The 26008-nt window shown below is 40.1% G+C and overlaps 12 protein-coding genes across 12 annotated transcripts; 9 read left to right on the forward strand and 3 right to left on the reverse strand.

Moving 5' to 3' along the window:
- Positions 1-18: 18 nt before the first annotated feature.
- SKG3 (Skg3p) lies at positions 19-2985 on the forward strand (the record flags this gene model as incomplete). Its single annotated transcript, XM_037285977.1, has 1 exon — positions 19-2985. One exon carries the CDS (start codon positions 19-21, stop codon positions 2983-2985), a length of 2967 nt encoding a protein of 988 aa, XP_037141872.1.
- Positions 2986-3244: 259 nt separating this feature from the next.
- On the forward strand, positions 3245-5464 carry MDL1 (ATP-binding cassette permease MDL1; the record flags this gene model as incomplete). Its single annotated transcript, XM_037285978.1, has 1 exon — positions 3245-5464. The coding sequence occupies one exon, from the start codon at positions 3245-3247 to the stop codon at positions 5462-5464; it is 2220 nt and encodes a 739-aa protein (XP_037141873.1).
- Positions 5465-5876: 412 nt separating this feature from the next.
- On the forward strand, positions 5877-7328 carry MET2 (homoserine O-acetyltransferase; the record flags this gene model as incomplete). The annotated part of the gene is made up of 1 exon (XM_037285979.1): positions 5877-7328. One exon carries the CDS (start codon positions 5877-5879, stop codon positions 7326-7328), a length of 1452 nt encoding a protein of 483 aa, XP_037141874.1.
- A 201-nt stretch (positions 7329-7529) lies between these two features.
- On the reverse strand, positions 7530-11198 carry ATG26 (sterol 3-beta-glucosyltransferase; the record flags this gene model as incomplete). The annotated part of the gene is made up of 1 exon (XM_037285980.1): positions 7530-11198. One exon carries the CDS (start codon positions 11196-11198, stop codon positions 7530-7532), a length of 3669 nt encoding a protein of 1222 aa, XP_037141875.1.
- A 383-nt stretch (positions 11199-11581) lies between these two features.
- Positions 11582-13018, reverse strand: ISC1 (inositol phosphosphingolipid phospholipase; the record flags this gene model as incomplete). Its single annotated transcript, XM_037285981.1, has 1 exon — positions 11582-13018. The coding sequence occupies one exon, from the start codon at positions 13016-13018 to the stop codon at positions 11582-11584; it is 1437 nt and encodes a 478-aa protein (XP_037141876.1).
- A 199-nt stretch (positions 13019-13217) lies between these two features.
- SPC25 (kinetochore-associated Ndc80 complex subunit SPC25) lies at positions 13218-13916 on the forward strand (the record flags this gene model as incomplete). The annotated part of the gene is made up of 1 exon (XM_037285982.1): positions 13218-13916. One exon carries the CDS (start codon positions 13218-13220, stop codon positions 13914-13916), a length of 699 nt encoding a protein of 232 aa, XP_037141877.1.
- A 150-nt stretch (positions 13917-14066) lies between these two features.
- PER1 (Per1p) lies at positions 14067-15131 on the forward strand (the record flags this gene model as incomplete). The annotated part of the gene is made up of 1 exon (XM_037285983.1): positions 14067-15131. One exon carries the CDS (start codon positions 14067-14069, stop codon positions 15129-15131), a length of 1065 nt encoding a protein of 354 aa, XP_037141878.1.
- A 273-nt stretch (positions 15132-15404) lies between these two features.
- On the forward strand, positions 15405-17096 carry BOR1 (Bor1p; the record flags this gene model as incomplete). The annotated part of the gene is made up of 1 exon (XM_037285984.1): positions 15405-17096. One exon carries the CDS (start codon positions 15405-15407, stop codon positions 17094-17096), a length of 1692 nt encoding a protein of 563 aa, XP_037141879.1.
- A 196-nt stretch (positions 17097-17292) lies between these two features.
- Positions 17293-17682, forward strand: HG535_0A00910 (uncharacterized protein; the record flags this gene model as incomplete). The annotated part of the gene is made up of 1 exon (XM_037285985.1): positions 17293-17682. One exon carries the CDS (start codon positions 17293-17295, stop codon positions 17680-17682), a length of 390 nt encoding a protein of 129 aa, XP_037141880.1.
- A 158-nt stretch (positions 17683-17840) lies between these two features.
- On the reverse strand, positions 17841-18893 carry GOR1 (glyoxylate reductase; the record flags this gene model as incomplete). The annotated part of the gene is made up of 1 exon (XM_037285986.1): positions 17841-18893. One exon carries the CDS (start codon positions 18891-18893, stop codon positions 17841-17843), a length of 1053 nt encoding a protein of 350 aa, XP_037141881.1.
- An 867-nt stretch (positions 18894-19760) lies between these two features.
- On the forward strand, positions 19761-24020 carry TAF2 (transcription initiation factor TFIID subunit TAF2; the record flags this gene model as incomplete). The annotated part of the gene is made up of 1 exon (XM_037285987.1): positions 19761-24020. One exon carries the CDS (start codon positions 19761-19763, stop codon positions 24018-24020), a length of 4260 nt encoding a protein of 1419 aa, XP_037141882.1.
- Positions 24021-24238: 218 nt separating this feature from the next.
- Positions 24239-26005, forward strand: SLP1 (Slp1p; the record flags this gene model as incomplete). Its single annotated transcript, XM_037285988.1, has 1 exon — positions 24239-26005. One exon carries the CDS (start codon positions 24239-24241, stop codon positions 26003-26005), a length of 1767 nt encoding a protein of 588 aa, XP_037141883.1.
- Between the last annotated feature and the right edge of the window lie 3 nt (positions 26006-26008).

A 26008-nucleotide genomic window follows, 5' to 3' on the forward strand; every position in this document is an offset into this window, starting at 1 on the left:
TGGAAGTAAGCTGCCGCTATGAAACGAATTTTTTCCGGTGCAAAGACTCCAGAGTTCCCCGCTCCACCAAGATTTTTTTCTGGTGGTAACTCTCCGGGATCTAGTAGTCCCAAGAATACTGGAAGATCGCGATCTTCTTCTCTCTCTAAGATATTTTCGGGCAGTAATTCTCCCAAATCACCTGTACTGCTTCCTCAGGAGTCATCAACTACAGGCCATCTATCTCCTGAGCTAGTACCTATAGTGACGTTGATATCGGCCCAGACACACAGAAGGTATCATGAAGGCACATTTTTGATCCTGCAGGATCTGAAAAACGATGGATCACCAGCGTCGCGCAAGTGGCAACAGGTTTATGGTGTTCTTATTGGTACACAGCTGGCACTATGGGATGCGAAAGAATTGGCGGGGAACAATCCAGATTTGGAAAATACGAACTTGAAGGAAATTGCTTCTAAACCATACTACATCAACTTCACTGATGCGAGTCTCAGAACTATTAATGGCTCAGATGCAGTCTTTACAGAATCAAAGAAAAAGCTGGAGAATGCACTTGTAGTTTCTACAACTTTGAAAAATAGATATTTTTTACAATTTGCTAATAAGGAATCGTTTAATCATTGGAATGCTGCGATTAGACTAAGTTTGTTTGAACTCACATCTTTACAAGAAGCATATACAGGTGCATTTCTTTCAAGTAGAGGTGCAAAATTAGGTGATATAAAAATTATTTTGTCAAATTCAAAATTTGATTATGAAGATTGGGTGAGTGTCAGATTTGGCACTGGTATGCCATGGAAGCGTTGTTTTGCTGTCATTTCACAATCAACGAGCAAAAAGCATCCATTTGGCAAGGTAAAATTTTATGAAAATAATAAGAAAAATAAAAAGACAAGTGCAATGGCGACTATAGTGTCTTCGAAAGCGTTGTATGCGGTTTATCCGTCATCACCTTTATTAATTGACACTTCAACAATCATCAAATTGGAAGGTGAAATAACTTTCGATAAAAAGGACTCACCACAAGAGACTAATATATTTATTATGCCGGAAAAACACCATGCTGTTCCAGGGTATGATACGATTATCAGGTTCCTTATTCCAGCAATGAATGCCTTTAGGTTATACGGTCGGCCGGAAAAGTTAATTGCCAACAAGGTTGATCAAAATTCTTTACTATTTGCACTACCAACTTTACCACACATTCATTACTTGAAAGTCGATGATCTGTTGGCCCTCGCAAATTCGCTTTCATGTTTGCAATGGTCTACTCATGATTGGAAAGGTCACATTAAAGATATTCTAACCAAAAAGATAGGTCATAATTATACTGGCTGTGGATCTAGTGCTAGTTTATCTGTTGCTTTATCCTCTCCAGTTATTGGGGCAGCTGAATTATTTGAGACTCCAAACAGTATCTCATCTCCCTCGTTCTTACCAAAACAAAGGCCAACTAATGGCAGTACCTTGACGTTTAGTAGCACCAATACCGGTTCACATTCAACGCTGTCTGGTTCACCTTTACACAAACAAACTTTTACATTGTCTCCCGCTTCCACTAATGCTGATAAACAATCCAATGATCAAAGAACCTACCAAACAAGTCCAACGGAGAGATTGATGTCTAGTCCAACAAAGAAAGCTGTAGAGCAACAAGGTCTGCTCAAGGTCAATATAAAGGAATCGAATTATGACAGGTTAGCTGTGGATACGATGAGAGGAAACAAAATCAATTACATTGATAAATACTCGAATGCATCTGAATTGTCTGCTCTTTACGACAAGTATTCCGCAGCTCCATTTGGCAGATCTCCCGTTAGCGAAACAACTCCTGTAAGTCAAACAATTAACGTTAATGATAGCAATCCTACTGCCAGCCCTTATGCTCAGTACGTTGGATCATCAGATGCAAGAACCTTTGAAATCTCAAATATAAGGGATTCTACTAGTACTTCACATTCCAATGAAATTCCTGGTGATGCAGACAATGATGCACTCAATGATGACATCGATCCTCTCCAAGAGTTTAGCGATTTGGCAAAGACCATCAGCGAAATTGGCTTGGAGAGCGTTTCTTCAATATCGAAATATAACAAGGCCAACGATTATACTTTGGATGAGGACCTCAAGTTCAATTCTTCCCCTGCTGATATAGCTAATGAAGAAGATAACGTATTTGATCCCGACTATACCGAACACAATCATATGCTAGAGACAGAGAGTATATTAGATGCTTCCGAGGCATCTAGCGTCTATACAACTAAAAATGATGGAAGGAGTCGTTCTGACTACTACTCGACTCCTCAAACAAGTGCGGTGCAACAAAGTGGTGTAACTTCTTCCGCAAATCGTCTTCCCCATTCTGTCGCAATGTCAGATATGACCCGTATGAATCAATCAATTCCCCTATCTAAACAAAGAGAAAGACCTGTGCAAAGTTCATATACAAATAACTATAATCAACCCAATCTCACTCAAAATGTGAATCAATATTCATCAAGAAATGCCATGGCAAATCCCGTTCAAAAGCTGTCAAGACCTTCACCATCTAACTCACCTCAATACCAGCAATTCCCACAGTCGTACAATCAATCACCTTCAAGACCTTTTCATGCGCAACAGAATCATTATCAGGCTCCACCTTTTAAACAGTATTCTCCAAAGCAAAATCCAGCACCACAGCCGCAGTACGAGCCATTTCAAATGTACTCTCCTCAGCATTCACAACTACCACAGCAGACACATCAAATGCAGTATGCACAAAAGCAGCCTTATCCACAAAGCGGAGTACCTCAAAATAGATTTCCGGATGGTAATCAGCCAGGCCCACAAGTGAGACAGCCCTTGCCTCATGGTGCAATTCAAAGTGGTCCTTATGGAGCCGCACCAAAAAAACCTGTCAGTACTAACAAACCACGGCCTCCTCCAAATGCGGGATTCTCACAGTTCATGCCTTCTGCTAATGTAAATCCATACTCAAGGTGATTTTTTCGTCCAAGTCCTTAGTGAGCGGCATCCCATATATCGTACCTGCAAGTTGATACCTTAATCTTGCGTTTTTAGGTTAAAAAACTACATAAAAAGGGCCTTATTTGTATTCTTAATCGCATTTATATATTTCATTACTTATCACATGACTTAAACTTATTCTGCATTTTTGGCAGTCTCCATAATCACGAGTACACTTGGTCTTTAACGAGTATGAACATGATTAGCAAGTAACCATTCCAACGTCTTGAAGCCAATGATTAGTTTACTGAGGCATCATTTGCACTCTAGTGCTAAGCTGAATACTCAATTGAATGTATGCGTGCGCCGATTGCATGTTCCTTACAAATATAGAACCTCATCACTGAATTTTGTTGGAAATAATCTTCGGCAATCTCATATTACAATAGAAATTCTCATCCTGAGTCAATTGAGATCCCAATCAACACATTTGAGAGCAGCTACTAAGTCTGCCCCTATCGAAAATGCTAACCTGAATTTACCTAGACTTTCGTCGTCCAATCTGACTGGATCAGGAATGAAAGATATCAAAAGATTGTTCCGACTAGCGAAGCCAGAAACAATGTATATAGCTCTCGCCCTATTGCTTATTCTAATCTCAAGCTCTGTAAGTATGGTGCTTCCTAGCGTTATTGGCAAATTGTTGGATTATGCGAAAGATGGCTTCGAGACAAGTGATGTTGAGGAGACAGAAGGTTCACAAGAGGAGACAGAAGGTTCACAAGAGGAGACAGAAGGTTCACAAGAGAAGACAGCTCGCAAAATTTATGGACTTAGTCCCAATCAATTCATTGCAGCTATGGGTTGTGTATTTGTGGTGGGAGCTATAGCAAATATGGGGCGCGTAATTATATTGAAGGTAACTGGTGAAAGGCTTGTGGCGAGGCTGAGAACTCGTACAATGAAAGCAGCTCTTGATCAAGATGCCACTTTTTTGGATACCAATCGTGTTGGTGATTTGATCTCGAGACTATCTTCAGATGCTTCCATTGTAGCAAAGTCGGTTACACAAAACGTTTCCGATGGCACAAGGGCCACAATCCAAGGCATCGTGGGATTCGGTATGATGGGGTATATTTCGTGGCAGTTGACTTGCGTCATGGGGCTCATGATACCACCAATTGCAATTATGGCTTTAGTGTACGGCAGAAAAGTTAGAAATTTATCAAGGCAATTACAAACATCTGTTGGTGAATTGACAAAGGTTGCTGAAGAAGAATTGAATGCGACAAGAACAATCCAATCATACGTTGGAGAGAAAAAAGAGATTCATCGATATGCTAAAGAGGTCAGAAACGTCTTCAATATCGGGCTTAAAGAAGCAATGGTGTCTGGTATGTTCTTTGGATCGACAGGTCTTGTAGGAAACGTTGCCCTATTATCATTGCTCATGGTAGGTACTAATATGATCCAAGCTGGACTGATGACAGTCGGAGATCTATCCAGCTTCATGATGTATGCCATCTACACCGGTACTTCAATGTTTGGTCTGTCAAACTTTTATTCGGAGATTATGAAAGGAGCCGGAGCAGCCGCAAGAGTGTTTGAGTTAAAAGATCGTAAGCCTCTGATATCCCCAACAATTGGAAAAGATCCAAAAACATTACTAGGGAAATCGATTGAATTCAATCACGTATCATTCACTTATCCAACAAGACCCGGGCAACAGATTTTCAACGACATAAGTATTTCTATAGAGTCAGGCGAGCACGTTTGTTTCGTCGGTCCCTCTGGTTCTGGTAAGTCTACAATCGCTTCACTCCTATTGAGAAATTATGATGTCACCTCAGGATGCATTAAGATCGGCACTGACGATATCCGTAGTTTTAATCTAAGAAAATATCGAAGACTTCTGGGAGTCGTCCAGCAGGAACCAGTGTTGTTCAACGGCACTATTTTCGATAATATATTGTACACGGTCCCTCCAAAAGTGGCACAAGACAAAAATCGAGTGGCCAAAGCGATCGGGCAGGCAAACTGTGCCAAGTTTTTGTCAAATCTACAGGATGGATTGCAAACAAATGTTGGCCCCCGAGGTGCCCTGCTATCAGGTGGCCAAAAGCAAAGGGTCGCTCTAGCCAGGTCATTCCTTCTGCAGGCACCTCTGCTGATACTCGACGAGGCAACTAGCGCACTTGACGTCCAGAGCGAAGAGGTGATCGCCAGGACGCTGAAGGAAAGGGTCCAAAAGGGCCTGACCACCATATCGATAGCTCACAGACTCTCTACCATCAAGCACTCAACCAGAGTTGTCGTTCTAAGTAAACATGGCTCTGTCATTGAAACCGGGCCCTTCGAGCAGCTAATTGCAAATCCAAAGAGTGAGTTGAACGTATTACTATCGCAACAGCAGCAGGTTGATAACAAAGAACAGGAGAGGGAGCAAGAAGATATAAATGCCCATGTAATGAAATCAATCCCATGGACGGAAGATGCTACGAGCAACGCAATCTAGCTAATTACATACAAGCAGCACTCTTGAACAGCACCATTGACCCTACCACTGCCAAGCTACTACTAGTACTTCTTGTCGATTACTACTACTTGTTTCCACAACATCCCATCACATGCTATGGTTTCTGCTTAGCGAGCAGGCCTTTTTTCTGACTGCAAAAAATGTGGCATCTCGGTCCGAGAGCAGATGCTTAAAAAATTGGACAAGCCACAGTAATGAACAATCAGAGCGTTTGCAACAGCTAGAGATGGGGAGGATGTGAGAGAATCTTAATGTTATATAGATGTTCTGTATATAATCGAATTCAGGATAGAGTTTTTAATCTGCTCTCAACAATTATTTTAGGGAGTTCACTGGTTGTTCCTCAGTGGCATCATTTTGAAATATAAATTATAAAAGGTGGTATCTAAGTATGTCTCAAACACTTAGGTCGAAAACTTTGGCAGAAGTTGACATCGATCAAGTTGCTTGCACCAACCCGTTTGTGAAGCTAGTGAATGACCAGAGGATAGTGGAGGTTCCTGAACTGACGCTGGAATCTGGCATCACGATCCGCAATTTCCCTATTGCTTACAAATCCTGGGGGTCGTTGAATGAGAAGGGGGATAACTGTCTAGTGATATGCCATGCGCTCACAGGATCATCCGACGTGGCGGATTGGTGGGGCCCATTACTAGGTAATGGCCAGGCTTTTGATACTTCGCGATTTTTCATTATCTGTCTGAACTCTATGGGCTCTCCGTACGGCTCGTTCTCACCGTTGACTGTTGATGAGGAGACGGGCAGACCGTATGGGCCAGAGTTTCCTCTATGCACAGTACGAGATGATGTACGTGCACACAAGATTGTATTAGACTCTTTAGGTGTCAAGTCAATCGCGTGCGTTATTGGTGGATCCATGGGTGGCATGCTGGTGCTCGAATGGGCAGCTATGTTTGATCGCCAATACGTAAGAAACATTGTTGCATTGGCAACATCCGCTAGGCACTCAGCCTGGTGCATATCATGGTCTGAAGCTCAGAGACAGACCATATATTCAGATCCTAAATACGAGGACGGATACTATCTTTTGGAAGATCCTCCAACTGCAGGGTTATCGGCGGCTCGTATGTCAGCGCTTTTAACCTATCGTTCGAGAAACAGTTTTGAAAAAAAGTTTGCTAGAAGGTCGCCTTCTTTAGAGCATCAAAGGAAGGTTGCTCAGCAGGAATTGCCCTTACCATCAACAGTCAGTGAGCAATCGTTGCAAATTCATAATGATGGTCATAACCATAAAAGAGAAAACTCGTACCAGAAATGCAATAGCGTCGTGTCATCGAACTCTTCAGAATCCGTTCGTTCTGTCTCGTCTGTAACGTCGTCAAGTTCAGTAACAGGGTCAACAAAAGAGGTGAAGCCGCCACAGACATATTTCTCTGCTCAAAGCTATCTAAGATATCATGGGACAAAATTCGTTAACAGATTTGATGCTAATTGTTATATTGCAATTACGCGAAAACTGGATACGCATGATTTAGCTCGTGGCAGAGAAGAGCATGAGGAAGATATCACCCGAGTCTTGCATTCTATTGATCAACCTTCGTTGATCATTGGTATAACATCAGACGGTCTATTTACATATTCCGAGCAAGAATTTCTGGCAGAAAATATTCCTAATTCAACGCTGACAGAAATCCAGTCACCAGAAGGCCACGATGCTTTCTTATTGGAGTTCAAATACATAAATGAACTAATAATCAAATTTTTAAAACAAAATGCTGAGGAGATCATGTCATCTCCTCCCCGTCTTTGGAAGGAAAACGATTCGAGCGTTGTTATAACAGACTCATTATTTGGCGAGGCTGAAGAGGTAACTAATTGGTAATGATAAAATGAGCAGTAATGGACTTAAATATTGTGCATGAATGTATAAATAATAATAAGACTTGTACTTGAAATGGTAATGAAACTTTTCAAGTAAAAATAAATATTCCTACTAGCAGTAATTACTACACTGATCTTTTTCTGAAAATGTGAGTGGTGTTTTGTATTTTTCGTGGCCTCATCTCAAAAAGATTGCAATGACTTACAGTAAAGTCCACGCTTCGTCTATTTGAGGGTGCTCTACCTTTGATGCTGGTTTCCCAGGACAACTGTGATCAGCATCGTGAAACTTCTTCCGTTTCGATAAAACCAAGCTTTTTGCATAAACAAGCTCACCATACAAGCAATTTATTGCCGTTTTAACACCATTTTCATTTGAGATTTGTTCTTTAATCAAAGATGCTCTATCCCGCATTCTCTTATTGGTAGTCACTTCCTTTAAAGCAGTAGAGAGACTGCTACTATTTAAGTGTTTTAAGGCTAAACCAGCGCCGATATCTTCCACTCTGAGAGCATAAAAAAATTGATCGCCAAAAAACGGCTTTATTACTGTAGGTAGACCAGCCCGCAAAGACGCACCAGTGGTTCCCGAGCCTCCATGGTGAACTGCCGCATCCATCTGGGGGAAAAGCCAGTCATGTGGAACATTTCCCGCGTTATATATACATTCGGGTAGCTCAACTTCGATTTCATTGGCATTCTTATCATTCAATCGTTCAGACCAGCCCTTATTCAATACGCAATAAACGCCTGCTTCAACAGCAGCATCTGAAATGGCCTGCGTCATTTCTTTTGCATTGGACACAACGATAGAACCGAACCCTATATAGACAAGTTTGCGACCCAAAGATCTCGCTTTTGCAATAAAATCCACCAATTCTTCTGGTGGGTTATAGTCTATTTTCTCGTCTAAAAACCAATATCCCGTCACTTTAATCCACTCACTGAAATCAACTGAGGGAGGAAAAATTGTTGGAGAAACATTATAAAAGAATGGGACTTTGCCTTGCTGCAATAAGTCCAAATTTGTTCTCTGTAGACCTAGTGACTCAATTCTCCATTTATTGACTTGCCCACTTATCCCTTTCCAAAAAATATTTTCAAAAAGTACGTGTGTCAAATAGTTGTAGTTGCCGCCTCTTTTCTGATCAGGAACAATAAAAGCATGGGGATACGCTCTTGTTCTTGTCCAAGGCATTGTGAACGCTCTAAAATAAGGAATTTCCAAGGCCTCTGCTATGTGGATGCCAGCCATTGCAGATGGAGATTCAATCAATAGATCTAGACCCAATTGAGAACAAACTTTCCATGAAGAGTTAAGTAGCTCTGTTATCCACTCCCTGAAATGACTAGACGCATCTCGCAAAAGACTAACATTCATCGATTCATGTTCAACCATGAGTGACATTAATTCTGCAGGGTTACCGGCGATCTCTTCAAAACGGATACCATGTCGTTCCACAAATTCCCTGAACTCACCATGTGTGATGATGGTAACTTGATGGCCTTCTTTTAAAAGACCTTTTCCGAGTGCCACGTAAGGTTGCACATCACCACGTGAACCAATCGTAAGCATGCCAATTTTGTAGCTTCTATTGGGAACAATGTTAGTTTGAAAGAACGGATTCTCATCAATTAAAATGGGAACGTCAAAACCCTCAGAATTGATCTTATCTTCAAAAAACTTCAGCCTAGCTCTATTAGTATCGGTTTCGACAAGAGATGTTGTAGGTGATCGAATATTTTTCTTTTCCGATTTCATTGAATCAAGGCGCTTCAGAAGTATGAACTCGAGATCACCTCTAGATACTTCTGTGCTGAACTCGAAAAACAATTCTTCATGTCCTCTTATTACTATAACTAGTCCAAAATAGCCAAATCTGAAACCTTTTTCTTTGTAGCATGTTTCTATGTCTGTCAGAGGTAATATCATTTTTGTATGTATACGAGGTACAAGAGTTCTGAAACAAAGAAAGCCTTCAGCAACATATAACTTACCATAGAGTGGAATGTTCCTAGTAAGATAGGTGAAATATGCACCTATGAGTAATTCATTTCCTTCCATTTTGAAGTGTTCACGAAATCGATGATTGGCTTGAACATTACTGTTGTCATCAATCAAATAAGGGTCATCATCACTGAAGTTAATTCTGTTGTTCCGATAATGAATGGGATTACTGCTCCACATTTCAGCCATGTGCTTGAAAGGCTTGGCTGTCCAACCGGCAATTCTCGCTTTTCTTGATCCACTTTCATTCTCCTTACTCTCACCATTTTTTTCCACATCTTCTTCAGTAATGTGTAAAGAACTTTCTGTCACATCTGATAATTCTTCAGACGGTTTATCTTTTAGAGATTTCTCTTTTGACTTTGTATCATCATTATGTTTTTTAAGTCCACGTCGCCAAGGCCTGTTCCCCTTGTTCTTTTTGATAAGATCGTCTTTTTTAGACGAGGTGGTGGAAGTCTTCCCTAACGAAAAATCATATGAATTAGCTTGTCTTGATAGTGCGGGTGTCTCACTCTCATCAATCGATTGTGCCTCTATACTTTCAGATTTCTTATTTAGTTGCCCGGAATTGTAAACGTTTTGTACGCCAGCTCTTTCCAAAACTGCAATTTGCTTAATCACCGAAGTTTTCAAGATTGAGCCTGAGCCATCTAAAAATACAAAAAAAAAATCATCAACAGCAAATGTGCTAGGACTTTCCAGCACTTTTATTCTCAAAGTAAATGTCTGCTTCATTATTAGCTGATCATCCAAATCAACGATATTGGCCAATGGTATTTTTAAACTAACAGAATTATTTTCGGAGTTTTTGGCAGCGAATAATTGCTTTTTTAGAGCGTTTGCCCAGGCCTTTGCAGAATGTTCCGAATCTGCCATGAAAGTGTAACTTTTCTCAGAAGTAGTGATCTTGAAGTGCTTTAGTTCCTCATTCAGACCTTTTTTTGCCACCTTTATATTCAACGCATTTCTTAGGTCAATTGTCAATACCGGGAAGTACACTTCTGACGGAGAATTATACACGGATAGAGTATAATCTTTCAAAACACACCAGTACCTCGTAGAGCCCCTTAAGTTCGTTTTAATGGTAAGATTTCCGTTAATTTTCACAGTTCCAGATACCCTAGGAAGATATGCAAAAAAAAGTAGGTGACGGGAAGTCAAGAACACCTTGCCTTGCAATAATACATCCTTTAAAATCCAAGCTGAGAACTCTTTCAGAACGCTATCACTATGATAAAGGTTAAAGTGCTTTAAAAGTTTGTTCACTAGAATATTTTGCCCTTGATGTTTTGGAATACTACTGTCCTGACACAACTGCGGTACCTGGGAATTAGCTACCACAGAAAAGTCAAATAAAGTGGGCTGTCTTGTCTCTAAACAATGCGCTTTTACTGTATTCACCTCATTTTTCCTGTCACCTTCTTTGGCCGTTTTCAGCGGTGGCTCTAATGACTCAATCTTCTTTTCATCGTCGTCTTCAGCACCTTTCTCATCTTTAGACTTGGTTTGTTGGCTTCCTGGAAGGTCTTGACCGAATTTACTTGCCTCCTGTGCATCTTGCATGCCCGCATAGACACTGGCAGTTGTTAAAAGCCCCACAATACTTTTCATCATGTATCTGGACCTGCCAATATCACTCTCTTCATCCTCGCTGACTCGTTGTTCACTAACATCTCTGAGTGACGAGTTCAACGAATCTGCCTTATCATGCGTATGTTTACGAAACGTCAGACCTGAGATGGATTTTGATAGCATATTTTGGGGCAGGAGCACAGATTTTCTCTTATCAGAGGCTGCTTCATCAATTAAATGTACAGAGTTAGACCTCGATTGCTTGCTGTGCCTTCGCGGTAACGCCATGTGATGTATTCGTGGAATATAATGGGGTTAGAATGTTATTGAAAATTTACCGTGTCTTACAAGATATACAGTTGCTCTATAGCTCTCTTGGTACACACGTCAAATAAAGGAGTTGCAGAATTCTAGGATATCGCATATATACAGTTTTTGTATTGCATCGAATCACCAGTCCCAGGCATCCCCTTAAAAAAGCCGCGAACTTTGCTACAGGGTGAAGATAAAAAAAAAGATCAAAAGAACCAGATTCATCAATAAAGACATGTTCGTATGTTTTATCACCTTACAAATATCAAAAGCAAAATACGACTTACAAAGCGTTGAGACTTCTCAAATTTCTCTCTATCATTAGACTGAACTACAATAGCCAAGCATAAAAGATGAATTCACCTTTTCTTCACATCAAGTAATCCTTGTAAATGTTTTTGGGCACAAGAAACTTCTTCCTCTACTTCATGTAAAGCCCTGATCTCCTTCCTACCGAAGAGAAATGAGATGAGGCCGTCAATTGTACCTGTCACAGACACTACAACTGCGAAAAAAACCCAAAATATAGAAGACCATGCTGCTCTATTCGAAGTGAATGTTGTAACAACCAAAGCTCCTATGAGCAGCAAGATAGAAATGACGAAATGTACACCTCTTAAAAATTTTTGTCTTTTAGCAACTACTCTGTAGGATGAAATACATTGGATCATCTCTTCATAGCTGGCATACTTTTGAAGTTGAATATCCCTTTTCGAAGGAGTTTCATCTCCAGTTTCCACATCAGTGGTTCTGCGGTTGCTCAATAAATTTAAATTGCATGCATATGCGAAATGATCAGAAAAGCTGCCAATTCCCGGCAACCTTTTGGTAAACCTTGGGCCGGCGTCGGTCGTCTTTAATCGACTGGGATCGATCAAGGCATAATCCAATCTACAAGCGCTTTCTGTCGGCAAGTATGATCTCCAAGTGTTCAAAAATGAGTCGCAAGTGGTACATCCATATCTAAGTTGTTCAAGCGGTTCCATTTTTGAGAGTGCTTGAAGATCTTGTTTGCCTTTGAGTTGTTCCCAAGAGTCCACCAGCCCAGTTTCAACTGTTAAAAACTTATGGGGAAGAGATCCGGGTCTTGAATTCAAATCACCAACTACAACTACTGCATAACCTGCCTTTTTATATAGGTTTACCATCTTGCTGAAATCCCATGCTTGACAGGCTCTATGACAGGCATAAGCTGCATCCCCTTTCAGCGCATATGGAGCATGCATGTGGCTATTCATAATTGCGATTGGAGCTGTATCTTCACTGATAGGTTCCAATAACGTTATCGCAATTGATTTGCCTACATACCAGTCACCGCGATGGATTGCACTTGGTCTACCGTTTATGGGAAATCTGTATAAAAAGGTAGATTCAATGGGTATTTTCGATAGTATAGCTAGACCTGGCCCTGCAATTATTCCTGAGTAGAAAATTCTACTATAAGGATACGCTTGTGAGCATCGAGAGACAATATAGTCCCAATCTTCTTTACACCAGATTTCTTGTAAGGCTACGACATCATACTGTTTCCCTTGTTCAGGCGTTTCGTTTATCATCAAACTCTCATAGCCTGGTATAGGTATTGCAGCAGAATAGCCCGCCAACTCGTCAGCTATAGCCCTCAATCTGGCCTTACGATGTTTAGATACCATCTTTAACCCCCATGTGTTAAAGGTCAACAATTTGATTGAATGGCCAGTTGCTGAATCTGCTGCTGACGTGACAGTATCTGAAGTGACAGTAGCTGCATCTTGTGCGGCCCCGGAGACTGAACTCCTTAGATTAGCGGCACTCATTAATCTTTATCAGAAGAGTGGAGATAGTGACTTGCAATGTTTTTCGTACATATGCCCCCTTGATCCCCCAAAATTATACATCTCATCTACGAGCGTTTTTATATACATTTCGAGAGCTTACATTTGTAGGAAAAAACAGTGCGAATCAGAGAAAACTTCGAAAACAAAGAAAGGATCACTGCCAGGCACACAATCGATAATGGACCAGACGTTAGGCTCATTTCAAGAGCTGAAGTCTCAAATGGGAACTTTTGAGGCCCAGCTGCGCCAATCTTTGAAAAGTAAGGTCCACTTGGCGTCTAGCGTAACACTTACGTATAAAGAGCAGTTCGAAGAACTAAAAGCTAATCAACAGAACCTCATTCGAAAATTGGATCAGCTGGAACAAAAGGAAAGGGAGTTGAAAGATGAAATCGAAACTTTCAGAAAAGACACAGACTATGTGAAAACCGATCTGGAGACGAAGCAAATCAAGAAACAACAATTGGAGTCACAACGTGATGCGCTGCTGGAAGAGTCAAGAGAACTAGATGGCATGCTCGCTAAGAAGGAACAAGAAGTGAAGCAACATAGAGAGAGGCTCATGAGACAGAGACAGCGTGACAGCCCTGAAGTGCGCCTGTATGAACAACTACTCGGTCTTCAAATAGATGCATCACAGCCAGACACCTTGCATTTCAAGTTTCAAAATTTTGACGATAAGATGATATCTCGCTCATGCGAACTCACACTAGATGTATCTGAAAATACGTTTTCTATCTTGAGTACCACCCCTGTGCTGAACAGTACTGAAGACCTCTCAGAATTAGTTGATATTCTGAACGACTCTTACGATATTGCACAGTTTTTGGCAGCATCAAGAGCCAAGCTAATATCCAAAACAATCCGTTCAGAGTGATTAAGTTGCAATAGATATTCAAAACTTCAGCTTCTACCTGCCAAGAGGGCCAGGGACTTCTTTGATCTTTAAGGTACCTCTTCAAGAAAAAAGCGGAGAAGGAAACTATATTTGAAATCCCCATTATAATTGGCATCTTTGATTTCACTGATGAGGTTGAGTTTCGCACTTTTATTGCTTCTTGCAGACTATGTGCTAGGCTCACCTGGTGATAGGTTAAGCGAATTTCAAGATTGCAACGATGCTTGTGAGCATAGAAGGACGTATTCTCAGTCTCAAGCTACTGGACTTGACATTTCAGAAAACGAATTCAGCCATATAGCATTCAAACAGACCCCCATCCTTTTACAATGGCTGCTGTTCTGGGATTACAGGGCTGACTGCGATTATCAATGCCAGCAAATTGTCACTCGTGACAGAATTGTGAACAACAAAGAGATACATCAATTTCATGGAAAATGGCCTTTCATTAGACTTTTCGGAATGCAGGAATTCTTTTCCGTCATATTTAGTGTGGGGAATTTTTTACCGCATTATTATGGTTACCAAAAGCTCTTAAAAAGGTTGAACATGCTTCAGTATCGTGGCAAAGCAGAAACCAGTCCCAGCAAACTTTTAAAGAGCTACATGTTGGTCGCAGTAGCCGGAATGCTCGCCTGGTCTGCTAGCAGCATCTTTCATCTGAGAGATCTTTTGATTACAGAAAAGCTAGATTATTTTTTTGCAGGAGGGACAGTTCTCAGTGGGTTTCATGCTATTTTTACAAGAATAGCAAGGTTAGACCGTCACCCTTTCCTTTCAAGACTTTTCACATGGTCAGTGATACTGATTTTTGGATTACACATCTTGCGACTGTATATTGATTGGTCCTACACCTACAACATGAGATTCAACGTGCTGTTTGGTTTGTTGCAATACATCTTACTGCTGTTGCTGGCATTCAATAATTATAAACTTTTGCAGAAGCAGCCTAAGAGCAAAATAAGACCAAATATACCGTCCAGTAAAAACATAAAACAATTATGTTTGATGCCTGTCATTCTTGTGCTAACAACAGCATCAGGCATGTCTTTCGAGCTTTTTGATTTTTTTAATTATAGATGGCAGATCGATTCGCATGCATTATGGCACCTTTGCACCATTTGGCCGTCTTGGGAACTCTACGAATTCTTTATTGCAGACTTTAATTTTGTCACAAGGGAGGTTTCAAATTAAATAGGTATCATATAGAGATTAATTCATTTTCTTTTCAGTCTGAATAAATGCTATGTCATGATGTTGCGTTGATGACTCCGCGTGGTGAGAATGAGGTGCTCTTTGCACGGCCAAGTAAGAAAAAATGGATATGGGATTGACGACAAAACTATTCACCATCAATTTTATTCTAGGCGATAAAAAACCTTACTCACTTAGTTGCTAGACTGCCATTAGATCTCTTTGCCTAACTGTTTTTTTCCTTGAAAATATTCTGCTAGATATAGAAATGGAATGAAACGATTTGGACTCCCGTTTTGCAACTTTCGAAATTGCGAAGAAGTAGATACTCAATCAGAATCAACAAACGCACCAGGTGTGGGTTCAGAGGTTACAATCACATCTACTAATGAAAAGCGAAAACTTCCCAAACCAGGGGCAGGAATATTGCTAGATCTCAGGGAGCAGATACCCACGTATTGGAAGGGCTGGAAGGATTCATGGGACTACCGCGTTATCCCATCAGTAGTAGAAACATTTTTCAGCAACTTATTACCGGCATTAGCGTTTGCCCAAGACATGTTCGATCGAACAGAAAATGCATATGGTGTTAATGAAGTGCTTCTATCCAGTGGATTGGCTGGCATTGTTTTTGGAGCTCTTTCAGGACAACCACTGTGCATCGTTGGTGTTACAGGGCCAATATCAATTTTCAATTACACAGTTTACGAAATTATAAAGCCGTTAAATACCAATTTTTTTGGATTTATGTTTTGGGTTTGCATATGGTCAATGATTTTACACTTTCTTCTTGCTCTCAGTAACTTGGTTTGTTTGTTACAGTTTGTTACTTCATTCCCCTGTGACATCTTTGGGCTTTTCATCAATATCATTTATATTGAAAAGGGAATTCAAATTCTCATAAGACAATTCAATCCCGAAAACCAACTGGAGGATATATCTGCTGGTTTTGCAAGTATTGTTGTGGCATTAGTCATGACCATTTTTGGGCTCATGTTCAAGAATATAACTCGTACTACCTTACTGAACTATAAGTTGCGAACATTCATATCGGATTATTCAACAGCTTTATCTGTTCTCTTTTGGTCCTCGTTCATTCATTTTGGTGGCTATTTATCGGATATTGATTTCCAGAGATTGCCAATAACTAGGTCATTTTATCCAACTTCAACAAATCATAGAGGCTCATCCACATGGTTGGCCTATGCACATATTTCAACGAAGCATATCTTCATTGCTTTACCGTTCGGTATCATTCTAACAATTCTATTCTATTTTGATCACAATGTGTCCTCCTTGATGGCGCAAAGGGCGGAATATAAGCTAAAAAAGCCAGCATCTTTTCATTATGATTTTGCCTTGCTTGGTGCTACTACTGGTATCAGCGGCGTATTGGGAATCCCTGCTCCAAATGGCTTAATACCGCAAGCCCCACTCCATACTGAATCTCTCTTGGTTCGTGATCCAGACGGGAATGTCCTAAGGTGTGTTGAGCAACGTTTTACTAATACTATACAAGGATTAATGTGCATAGCCACAATGGCAAGACCTTTCCTTGTATGCCTTGGCGAGATTCCTCAAGCGGTTTTATCGGGTCTTTTCTTCATCATGGGTATACAAGGATTATTAGGCAATGAAATTATATCAAGAATTATGTGGCTTTTCACTGAGCAAAGAAGCAAAACAGCTGATAATGCGCTGTACTATGTTTCCAACAAGTATTTAATAACTTTTCTCTGTTTCAGTTTGGCCGGTTTTGTAGGTGAATTCGCAATTACTAACACTGTTGCTGCCATTGGATTCCCGTTAATATTATTACTAACTGTGATTGCTTCTTTCTTGTTTCCGAAGTGTTTCCCAAAAAGACAATTAAATATCTTAGATACCAAGGTTGCCGAAGAGTTCACTTTAAAGAATTTGTTACTGTTCAACACTGATGAAGTTACAAGCAAAGACGATACGTGAAGAAATATTCATAATTTTTAGCATTAGTTTATATTTTGTTTTTTACTTCTTATGGTTTTACGAATTATCGCGTTTTTACATTATCACGATGCTGCCGCTAGTGAATAGATCAATGAAAATGAAAATAAATGAAACAGTAAACCTCTCATAAAATATTTTAAAATAGAAGTAAACACTTGTAAGGAAATATCCTTGAATGATACCTCCTCCTGTTGACCCAGCATTGCTACATGAACATGCCTACCAAGGTACTGGTGACCTTAGCTATGCATTAAATATTGAAACGTTCACCGATGAAGGCGGATACAAACCGCTTTTGAAGTATGGATTAGGTTTTTTTAATTACTATTTGGCTTTAGATGACGAAGTGTACGGTAGATCGTGGTTAGAAATTTTTCGATTTCATCTTTATGAGCATTTTGCAATTTATTTTTTGATTTTCCTAGTAGCATTCTTAGCATGGTCATCTATGGTCGTTGCCCACATCGGTTCTACCAGTGATATAATATTCCACAAAAGTAAAGGATCGCACAAGAAGAGATCAGAGGATGGGGACAGTCTGGATTATCACCACCTAAAGGTTTGATGAAAATTTTGTATTATAAGTGGCTTACTGTCTGTATGCTATATGTATCTACAACTATGTATGTATAAGCAACTGGAGTAAATAGTAGTGTCTCGCTAAAAGATAATTAGAAAGAAAATGGCCAAATTTTATTCTTTGTTTTCTCTTCTCTGTTAGGCTTAGCAGAGCATTTTAGCTGAATCGATCCAAGATTCTCCCTTCAATTCAGGAACAATAGTTAAACCTTTACCGGTTTTAATGATATTTTCAACATTTTCCACAATGAACTCTTCCATGTGTTTGATTGTCTCGAAAGTGTTGGTACCCATGTGAGGCAAGCCTGTGACTTGTGGCATATCTAGAAGTTCCTGTGGTACCTGCGGTTCATGTTCAAAGACATCCAAACCGGCAGATCTAACTTTGCCTGATTTCAAGGCCTTAATCAAGGCTGCTTCGTCAATGACAGCACCGCGCGCTGTATTAACGATGACAACACCATCCTTCATTTTACCAAAAGCCTCTTCGTCCAACATATGCTTCGTCTTCGGATTTAATGGAATATTAATAGAAATGACGTCAGACTGTTTTAACAATTCATCAAACGATACATACTCGCAACCATTTTCCAATTCCGCAGACAATCTACTTCTATTGTGGTAGATGAATCTTTGAAAGCCAAAAGGCTGTAGTCTTTTGGCAACTGTGCGACCAATTCCACCTAACCCAAGAACACCAACTACTTTGCCCTCAGGATCATTTCCCACTGGCGCACCGCCAGCTGGACCTGCCTTTGGCCATCCACCATTAATCAATACACGGCTACCGTATGAGAAGTTTCTCAATGCACCCAGTAAAAGAAATACATGAGTATCTGCGGTAGCATCGTTAACCAATTCTGGAACATTGGTGACTTGAATTTTTCTGATTTTGAAAAATTCGGTGTCTATTTGATCATAGCCGGCACCCAAATGACAAACGGCCACAACGGAGCTGGGTAAAGAATCGCATAATTCTTTATCGAATCGCCCAGTTTGTTGAACGCTCTGGAAAGTCCTGGTGATGATTTGCGCCTTACTAATGTCGCTCTTAGGATCCTTCAGCGCCTTGAGAAACGCCTCCCGGTTCATTGATGGCTCAATGGACACCACGTTGGCGATCTGCGCCAGTTTTTTCCATGCCTCTTGAGCATAGTTGACGTTACCTAATCTCAAAACCGTAGGTTTCACACTCATCTTGATGCTACTGCTGCCCTAATTGTATTCTCCAGCTGTTCCGGTACGATAATTCAGTACTCCCTCAGACCGCTTGTCCAAAATCTGTAGCTGATACCCGTATCAGAACACTCACATCCGTGTATATATATGTGTATAGGTATGCGTATCCGTATTACTATTACGCGGTTACCCGGGATAGAGCTTCACCCTTATTTGCTGCCCCCATTCGACTGTACATCACTAAGATCCCGATTGGACACAACAAGACTGATGACATCTGTGCGGTAAACATGCCTTCGGCAATCTCCGCCATTCAAGAGTGGGGGGACTGAAAGCTTTTTTCGTTCCGCAGAGCACGTGGAGCCGGGTAACAGATATACCAACAAAGCCCACTCGGAAAACCTTTTGAGTCATGCGGGGTACATGATGGAGCTGAGGGGAACAAGATTCGGAGGAACCGGAGAGGACGGATAGCCGGAACTCGAAAGAGGTGCTGTGGGGCTTGCCTGCATGGAGCTACCTAAAAGGGAAAACCTATTTTAGAATTGAATGTTCTCGAACCTCTCAGAAAAAATTCTTTTACTTTTGCAATGTGCGGGGCAGCGAAAAAAAAACTGGGCGGATGAACGTGGGCTCTTTGGTTACCCGGCGTTTTTAATTGTGATCCGCTTTGATATTCTTTCGTACGAGGAATAGTTCGGGTAAACACCACTGCTTGTTTTAAAACCGGCATTTTTTTCCTTTCAACGCGGGCCTTGGAAAGTAAGGATGAAGCTACAATTCGGTATATCCAGAGGACGGATGATGAAAAGATGACACATGGGTGCTTACTCACGCTAAGAATAAGAAAGCAGCGCCAGTAAAGGTTGCTTAAACGCCGGATTCATGTCTTTTTCCAAGGGGGCCACTCCTAAGGGCGTGCAAAATGGCCCGGCTATTTTGGATGCCAGTGCGATCCGTACTTTCAAGATAGCACATCAACGTATTTCGCTTGATGTGGATCTCTCCACACATAGCATACGGGGCACAGCGGACATAATTCTGATTCCGCTGATACAAAACTTGGCATTTATCACGCTGGACTGTAAAGCAATGAAGATCAAAGATGTGCTCGTTGAAAACAGGCGATGTGAAAATTATATTCATGACGATGCCGTGAGAACCTATTCACAGAAGTATACACAGAATGCAAGAGATCCACTATTTGAATTCAATTCCATCGAACAGTCTCACTTTTTCAGGGAGAAATTTGCAGATTTGAACGAGTTTCCAGAAGAAAAGACTAAATCACAATTAACCATCAAGATTCCGCCATCGATAAAGATAACGTTACAGGATGCAAACTCTTTGACTAATTTCACGCCAATTACTCCGTCAATAAGAGGTACGCCGGCACAAGATACTGTTTTCACTCCAATAAGTATAAGAATAGAATATGAGGTCAACAATCCCAGCACGGGTGTGCGGTTCGATACAATTTCCGAGACGCAACAGCATTTGTGGAATGTATATACTACTAATTCGGAACTATGCTGTACTGCATCTTACTGGATGCCTTGTGTCAACATGCTGGATGAAAAATGTACATGGGAAGTTGAAATTAGCGTACCAAGAAAAGTGAAAGACATTGGGACATCAAAAATTATTGGCCAACAAGAAAATATTTCCAGAAGATTACGTCCACATAAACAATCAGAAATGGACCTGAATCGTAACTATAATGATATATCAGATAATGCATATACCACTCCTAATGATGTAAAGCAGGAAAATGAAAAGAAGGTTCACGATCAGGAAGATGAGGAAGAAGATGACGAATACGAGATGTTGGACGAGGAAGATGAAAATAATACCTTAAATAAAGATATCCAAGTATGTTGTTGCGAGTTTTCCACTGCAAAGGAAACATCTCATCCAACAGATTTGACTAAAAAGTTATTTTCTTTTCAAATATTCAATCCCGTTGCCCCACATCATGTTGGTTGGGCAATTGGAGCATTTGATATTTGGGTACTTCCTCCTCTACAGCAACATGAAGAAACCTCTGATGATGAACAGGATGAAAATGATGAAAGTAAGAAATTAAGTCAAAAATTCTCTAATGAAATGGTTGATGATACCGAAAATAACGATATTATACCGATTCAAGTCTATACTTTACCGCAAGGCGATATTGACGAGAAAACAGTACTCAACACCACTATAGTTTCTCAGAAAATAATGGATTTTTATTCAAAAGAATTTGGTTCATATCCATTTGCCTCGTATTCCATTGTCTTCTTGCCGACTTTAGTCGATCCAACAATGGATTTTGCAGGTATGACTTTAAGTAATACACGATTATTATACCCGCCAGAGATGATTGATTCAATGTTTACAACTACAAATCATTTGGCTTGGGCACTAGCAACACAGTGGTCTGGAGTCAATATAACACCTTTAGAGATGAACAATATTTGGTGCTGTTTGGGAATAGCGGGTTATATGGTATTCCAGTTAACGAAAAAACTGTTTGGTTCTAATGAGCTTAGGTATCGCTTGAAAATGGCTGCAGAGAAAATAGTGGATCAGGACTGGGAGAAGCCACCTATAGGTTCTGCTTTCACTAATTCATCGAGACCAATTTCATATACGAGCAAAGATCTGGATTTCATCAAGCTGAAAGCACCTATGGTGATGTTCATCCTAGATCGTCGTATGATAAAGACTGAAAGATCTTTTGGAATGTCTCGTGTTCTGCCGAAAATTTTTCTGCAAGCTATGTCCGGAGATTTAACAAATAATTCACTCTCTGCTTCTCATTTTCAGTACGTTTGTGAGCGCGTGAATCGAAGTAAGCTAGAAGCCTTCTTTCAGCAGTGGGTTTATGGGTCTGGCGTACCAATCTTTCGTGTTACCCAAAGGTTTAATAAAAAAAGGATGATGGTAGAAATGGGTATTAGGCAATGCCAAGCGCAGGAGCTAGGTCAAGATAAGGTTCTAGGAGCAGAGGGATTCTGTTCTAGTGCTTTGAATTATAAGGATGTTCCATCCTTGAATAGAACTCCCTTTTTTACCGGTTCAATGACTATCCGAATTCACGAAGCAGATGGAACCCCTTATGAACACATAGTGGAATTGAAAGATGTATTCACTAAGCTTGATATCCAGTATAACACCAAGTACAGGAAATTAAGGAATAAGAGAATTCAGGCAACTAAATCCTCAAATAAGTCCTCAACACCAGATTTAATGCATGAAGCTCTTAGTGCATTTTCTGATAAATCGGAAAATGGCCCTGTTCACAAGCTTGGGAACGTCCTCAGTAGTTCTGATGAACTTGATGTATGGAATTTGGTCGATGTATCCGTTTCTACAGATGGAAACGAATCTCAAAGGCAAAATGAGGCGTTTGAGTGGATAAGGATAGACTCCGATTTTGAATGGATATGCAAAATCTACGTTAATCAAGCTGATTATATGTTTACATCACAGCTTCAGCAAGATAGTGATGTTGAAGCCCAAGTCGAAAGTTTAAGATATTTCGAAGATGTTATTGTTCATGCTTCGGATAATTCTCAGATATACTCTTCCATACTTACCAGGACAGCCATGGATAAACGCTATTTTTACGGTGTGAGATTAGAGGCGTGTAGAGCTCTTGCAAGATTTATTGTTAGAGATCACGAACCGAAAAATTTTAGTGGTGGTCCCAGGCATCTTATTCATATTTTTCGTGCTTTATTTTGTTACAAAGATTCCAACGTTCCGTTAAGCAACGACTTTACAAATTTTCAGAATTACTTCATACAAAAAGGTATCCTCAAATACCTGAAGCTGATCAAAAATGAAAGAAATGAGACACCAGAATTTGTGAAACATTTTCTTTTAGATATACTAACATACAATGAAAACTCAGAGAATGCGTACGATGACAGTCATTATTTATGCGCTTTGATTGATGCGGTGGTTGACTGCGCCATACGAAACCCCACAGATGAGAATTATCTAACAAAAGTAATCGAGCAACTTCGGAGATATCAAAACTTGGAAAAGTGGACGCCAACTTACCAGTTTTTAGTTAAAAAGGAGGTAATATCAGCGAAGCTACGGTTGACTATGTCGGGCTTATACGAGCTCAATGAATTGAACGAAATTATAGGTGATACTCTAGAGGAAGAAACGCAACCAACAAATCTTAACGTTCCACGGTTACGTGAAGGCTCTCAGGACATTACACTGTGTGCTTTCAAGCTACTTTTGGTTGTTGGAGGTATGAAAAACAAAGAAGCTCTGAAGTATTTTTTTGAAACGTTATGTTTTACACCAAACGTTTATCTAAGAGATAAAATGGTGGATGTTTTGTTTGATGCTATTGACTTCATCGCTGTTAACAAATTAAGTGACAGATTAGATGATGATATTGATTATCTTGTCAATAAAATTAACCCTGAAGACTTAAGCTTAGATAACCTCAATGGAGACTCTGCAATTGTAGAAGAGGATACTAATAGAGAGCTGAAGAAGAGACAGGAAGAAAAATTGAAAACCACGATCAGAGGACTAATGCAATTATTGACAAGACAGTTCAAATCCTATGACCCCTTGAAAACAATACTTTGGGGCGTGCTACGTGTCCCAGGACTGAGTTTGTATCAAAAAAAAAGATTATTTGACTTGTCTAGAATTTTATATCCTCTACTCGACAGTTTTGAAGTAGTATTACCTATGCCAAGGGACAAAAAGCTAGTAGCCAGCTATGATGAAAATAACAAAGTGGTAATTAAGAGAGAGGGACTCCTGAAGGTCCATATACCTTCGAATATAAAAATAAATGTGAAATCAAATGAAAATGTTAATCAAAAGCCCAATTTCACAACGGTTACAGTGCCAAGCAACAAGGTGAAGATTACTCTGAACAAACCAACAACTGCGAAACCGAAAAAGGTGGTTAAGCCCCCAAGCAAACTAAAACAAGCAAAAGGTACAGTAAACAGAGTCGGCGTGCTCCCTTTAAGGTTTGTGAAACTCTCGATAGCTGAGAAAAAAAAGGTAGACATTTCATCTACACCATTCAGCAAGAATGTCCAAATTATAAAAGCTAATAGCAGGTCATTCACACTAAAAATATTGCTGCCAAAGAAGAATAATCAAATTGGACAATAACTGGGGTAATCGCCCTGGCAACCATTAACCTAACATGTAATAATAGAGACTAAGCTCTTGTAATATATAAAAGTTCGAACAGTAGTTTGCCTAGTTTCATCATGATAGACGAAACGCGCATTGGTTGAGTATCATGATATAACGACCAAAGTGCATCCACAGTATTATTACAAAGTGCATCCACCAAAGCAGCCACCACTGTCCAAAAAAGGGCATTAATGAAAGTGAGCATATGCATTTTGTTAGCGCACTTATATTTGGTTCTCTCCAGCGCTGATTCAGCTGAGCTTGAAAAATCCGCAAACGTTGGCGAGAACACTGCTTTCATCGATGAGTTTTCTAGCATACTTAGAGTGAAGCTCTACAAAACGTTTCTTCCTCATGCTTCCTATGTACACCGCTCAGCTTCTCCTTCTTTATTCAATGGAGAGGCCTCCACCTCCGTGATATCAACGAGCTCTGCAAAACGTAAAAGTAGCAAAGCAGGTGTGCTTCAAGGAACCTCCACACCCTTAGTGGATAATGACGGAATAAATGAAAACTCAAAGAAATCAAACAGTACATTTGTGCCATTTGACGAATGGAAAATGAATAATTTGGATGATAAACCTTTGAAGAAACAGACACGGGTACGATCATCGAGTCGTATGGACCAAACGGAAGGTGATACTATTGGCGATGATTTGGAGATAGACATTGGTTTCCTCTCCAGTAGTGATGTTGAGAAAGTCCACGAGGACCAAAATGAAGAGCCCGAAGGAAAAGTTTACAAACACAAGTTTAACTTTGCGTCACTTGATTGCGCAGCCACTATAGTGAAGACAAATTCGGAAGCTTCTGGGGCTTCTTCCATATTAATTGAGAATAAAGACAAGTATCTTTTAAATCCTTGCTCCGCAGCCAGCCAATTCATCACTGTTGAGCTCTGCCAAGATATTTTAGTGGAAGAAATCGTGCTCGCTAATTTTGAGTATTTTTCTTCAACCTTTAAGAAGCTTAGATTCTCTGTCTCTGACCAGTATCCAGTTGGAAAGAATGGCTGGCGCATGATAGGTGAGTTTGAAGCTGAAGACTCCAGGAATCTGCAAATTTTCTACATTGATAATCCTCAGATATGGGCAAGATATTTGCAAGTCGAAGTTTTATCTCACCATGATGAAGAATACTACTGTCCTATTTCAATTCTGAGAGTGCATGGGAAAACAATGATGGATGACTTCAAAATGGAAAACTCGAAATCCAATCCACCTGTAGTGGTGACAGTCGAAGAAGAACTAAAAAAGGAAATTTTGGACGAATGCATGGAGACAGTTGTTGAGCAATGTGATTTATGGCCTTCCATCAATCCTGCTAACATAACTCTGGTACCACACTTTCCAGATTATTTCAAAACGTGTAGCTCAAAGTTGAAGACCCTAAAATTTGATGAGTTTCTTCGAGAACTCAATGAAAGTTCCTGTCTTCCTAGCTATTCTAAAGATTCTGTTAATAATGAGGGCTCTTCTTCATCTTCTGCGTCACAGACGAACTCATTTTCTACCGAGGAATCAATTTTCAAAAATATCATGAAGCGATTAAGTTCATTGGAAAGTAATACAAGCTTAACCGTGCAATACATTGAGGAACAAGGAAGGTTACTTTCGAATTCTTTTGAACAATTAGAGAGAGCTCAAACCATCAAGTTTGAAAATATGATAGGGCTGTTCAATCAAACTATAATGGACAATCTGAATGCGTTGAGAGTTTTCGCAAAGCAGCTGAAAGATCAATCGGTCCGCATTTTAGAAGAACAAAAACTTAATACGGATCAATTTACTACAAAGAATATGAACAGATTGGAAATTCTAGAAGAGCAGTTAAAAGTACAAAAGATCTTTGCATATGCCCTTCTGATTTCAGTTCTTCTCATTTTTGCTTACTTGTTTGTAAATAAAGAAGATTCATTTTCGATGAATCACTTAGAAAGAACAATGCCCTCAGTGTAAATC

The sequence above is a fragment of the Zygotorulaspora mrakii genome, chromosome 1 (assembly GCF_013402915.1).
Source record: "Zygotorulaspora mrakii chromosome 1, complete sequence".
NCBI classification, from domain to species: Eukaryota; Fungi; Ascomycota; class Saccharomycetes; order Saccharomycetales; family Saccharomycetaceae; genus Zygotorulaspora; species Zygotorulaspora mrakii.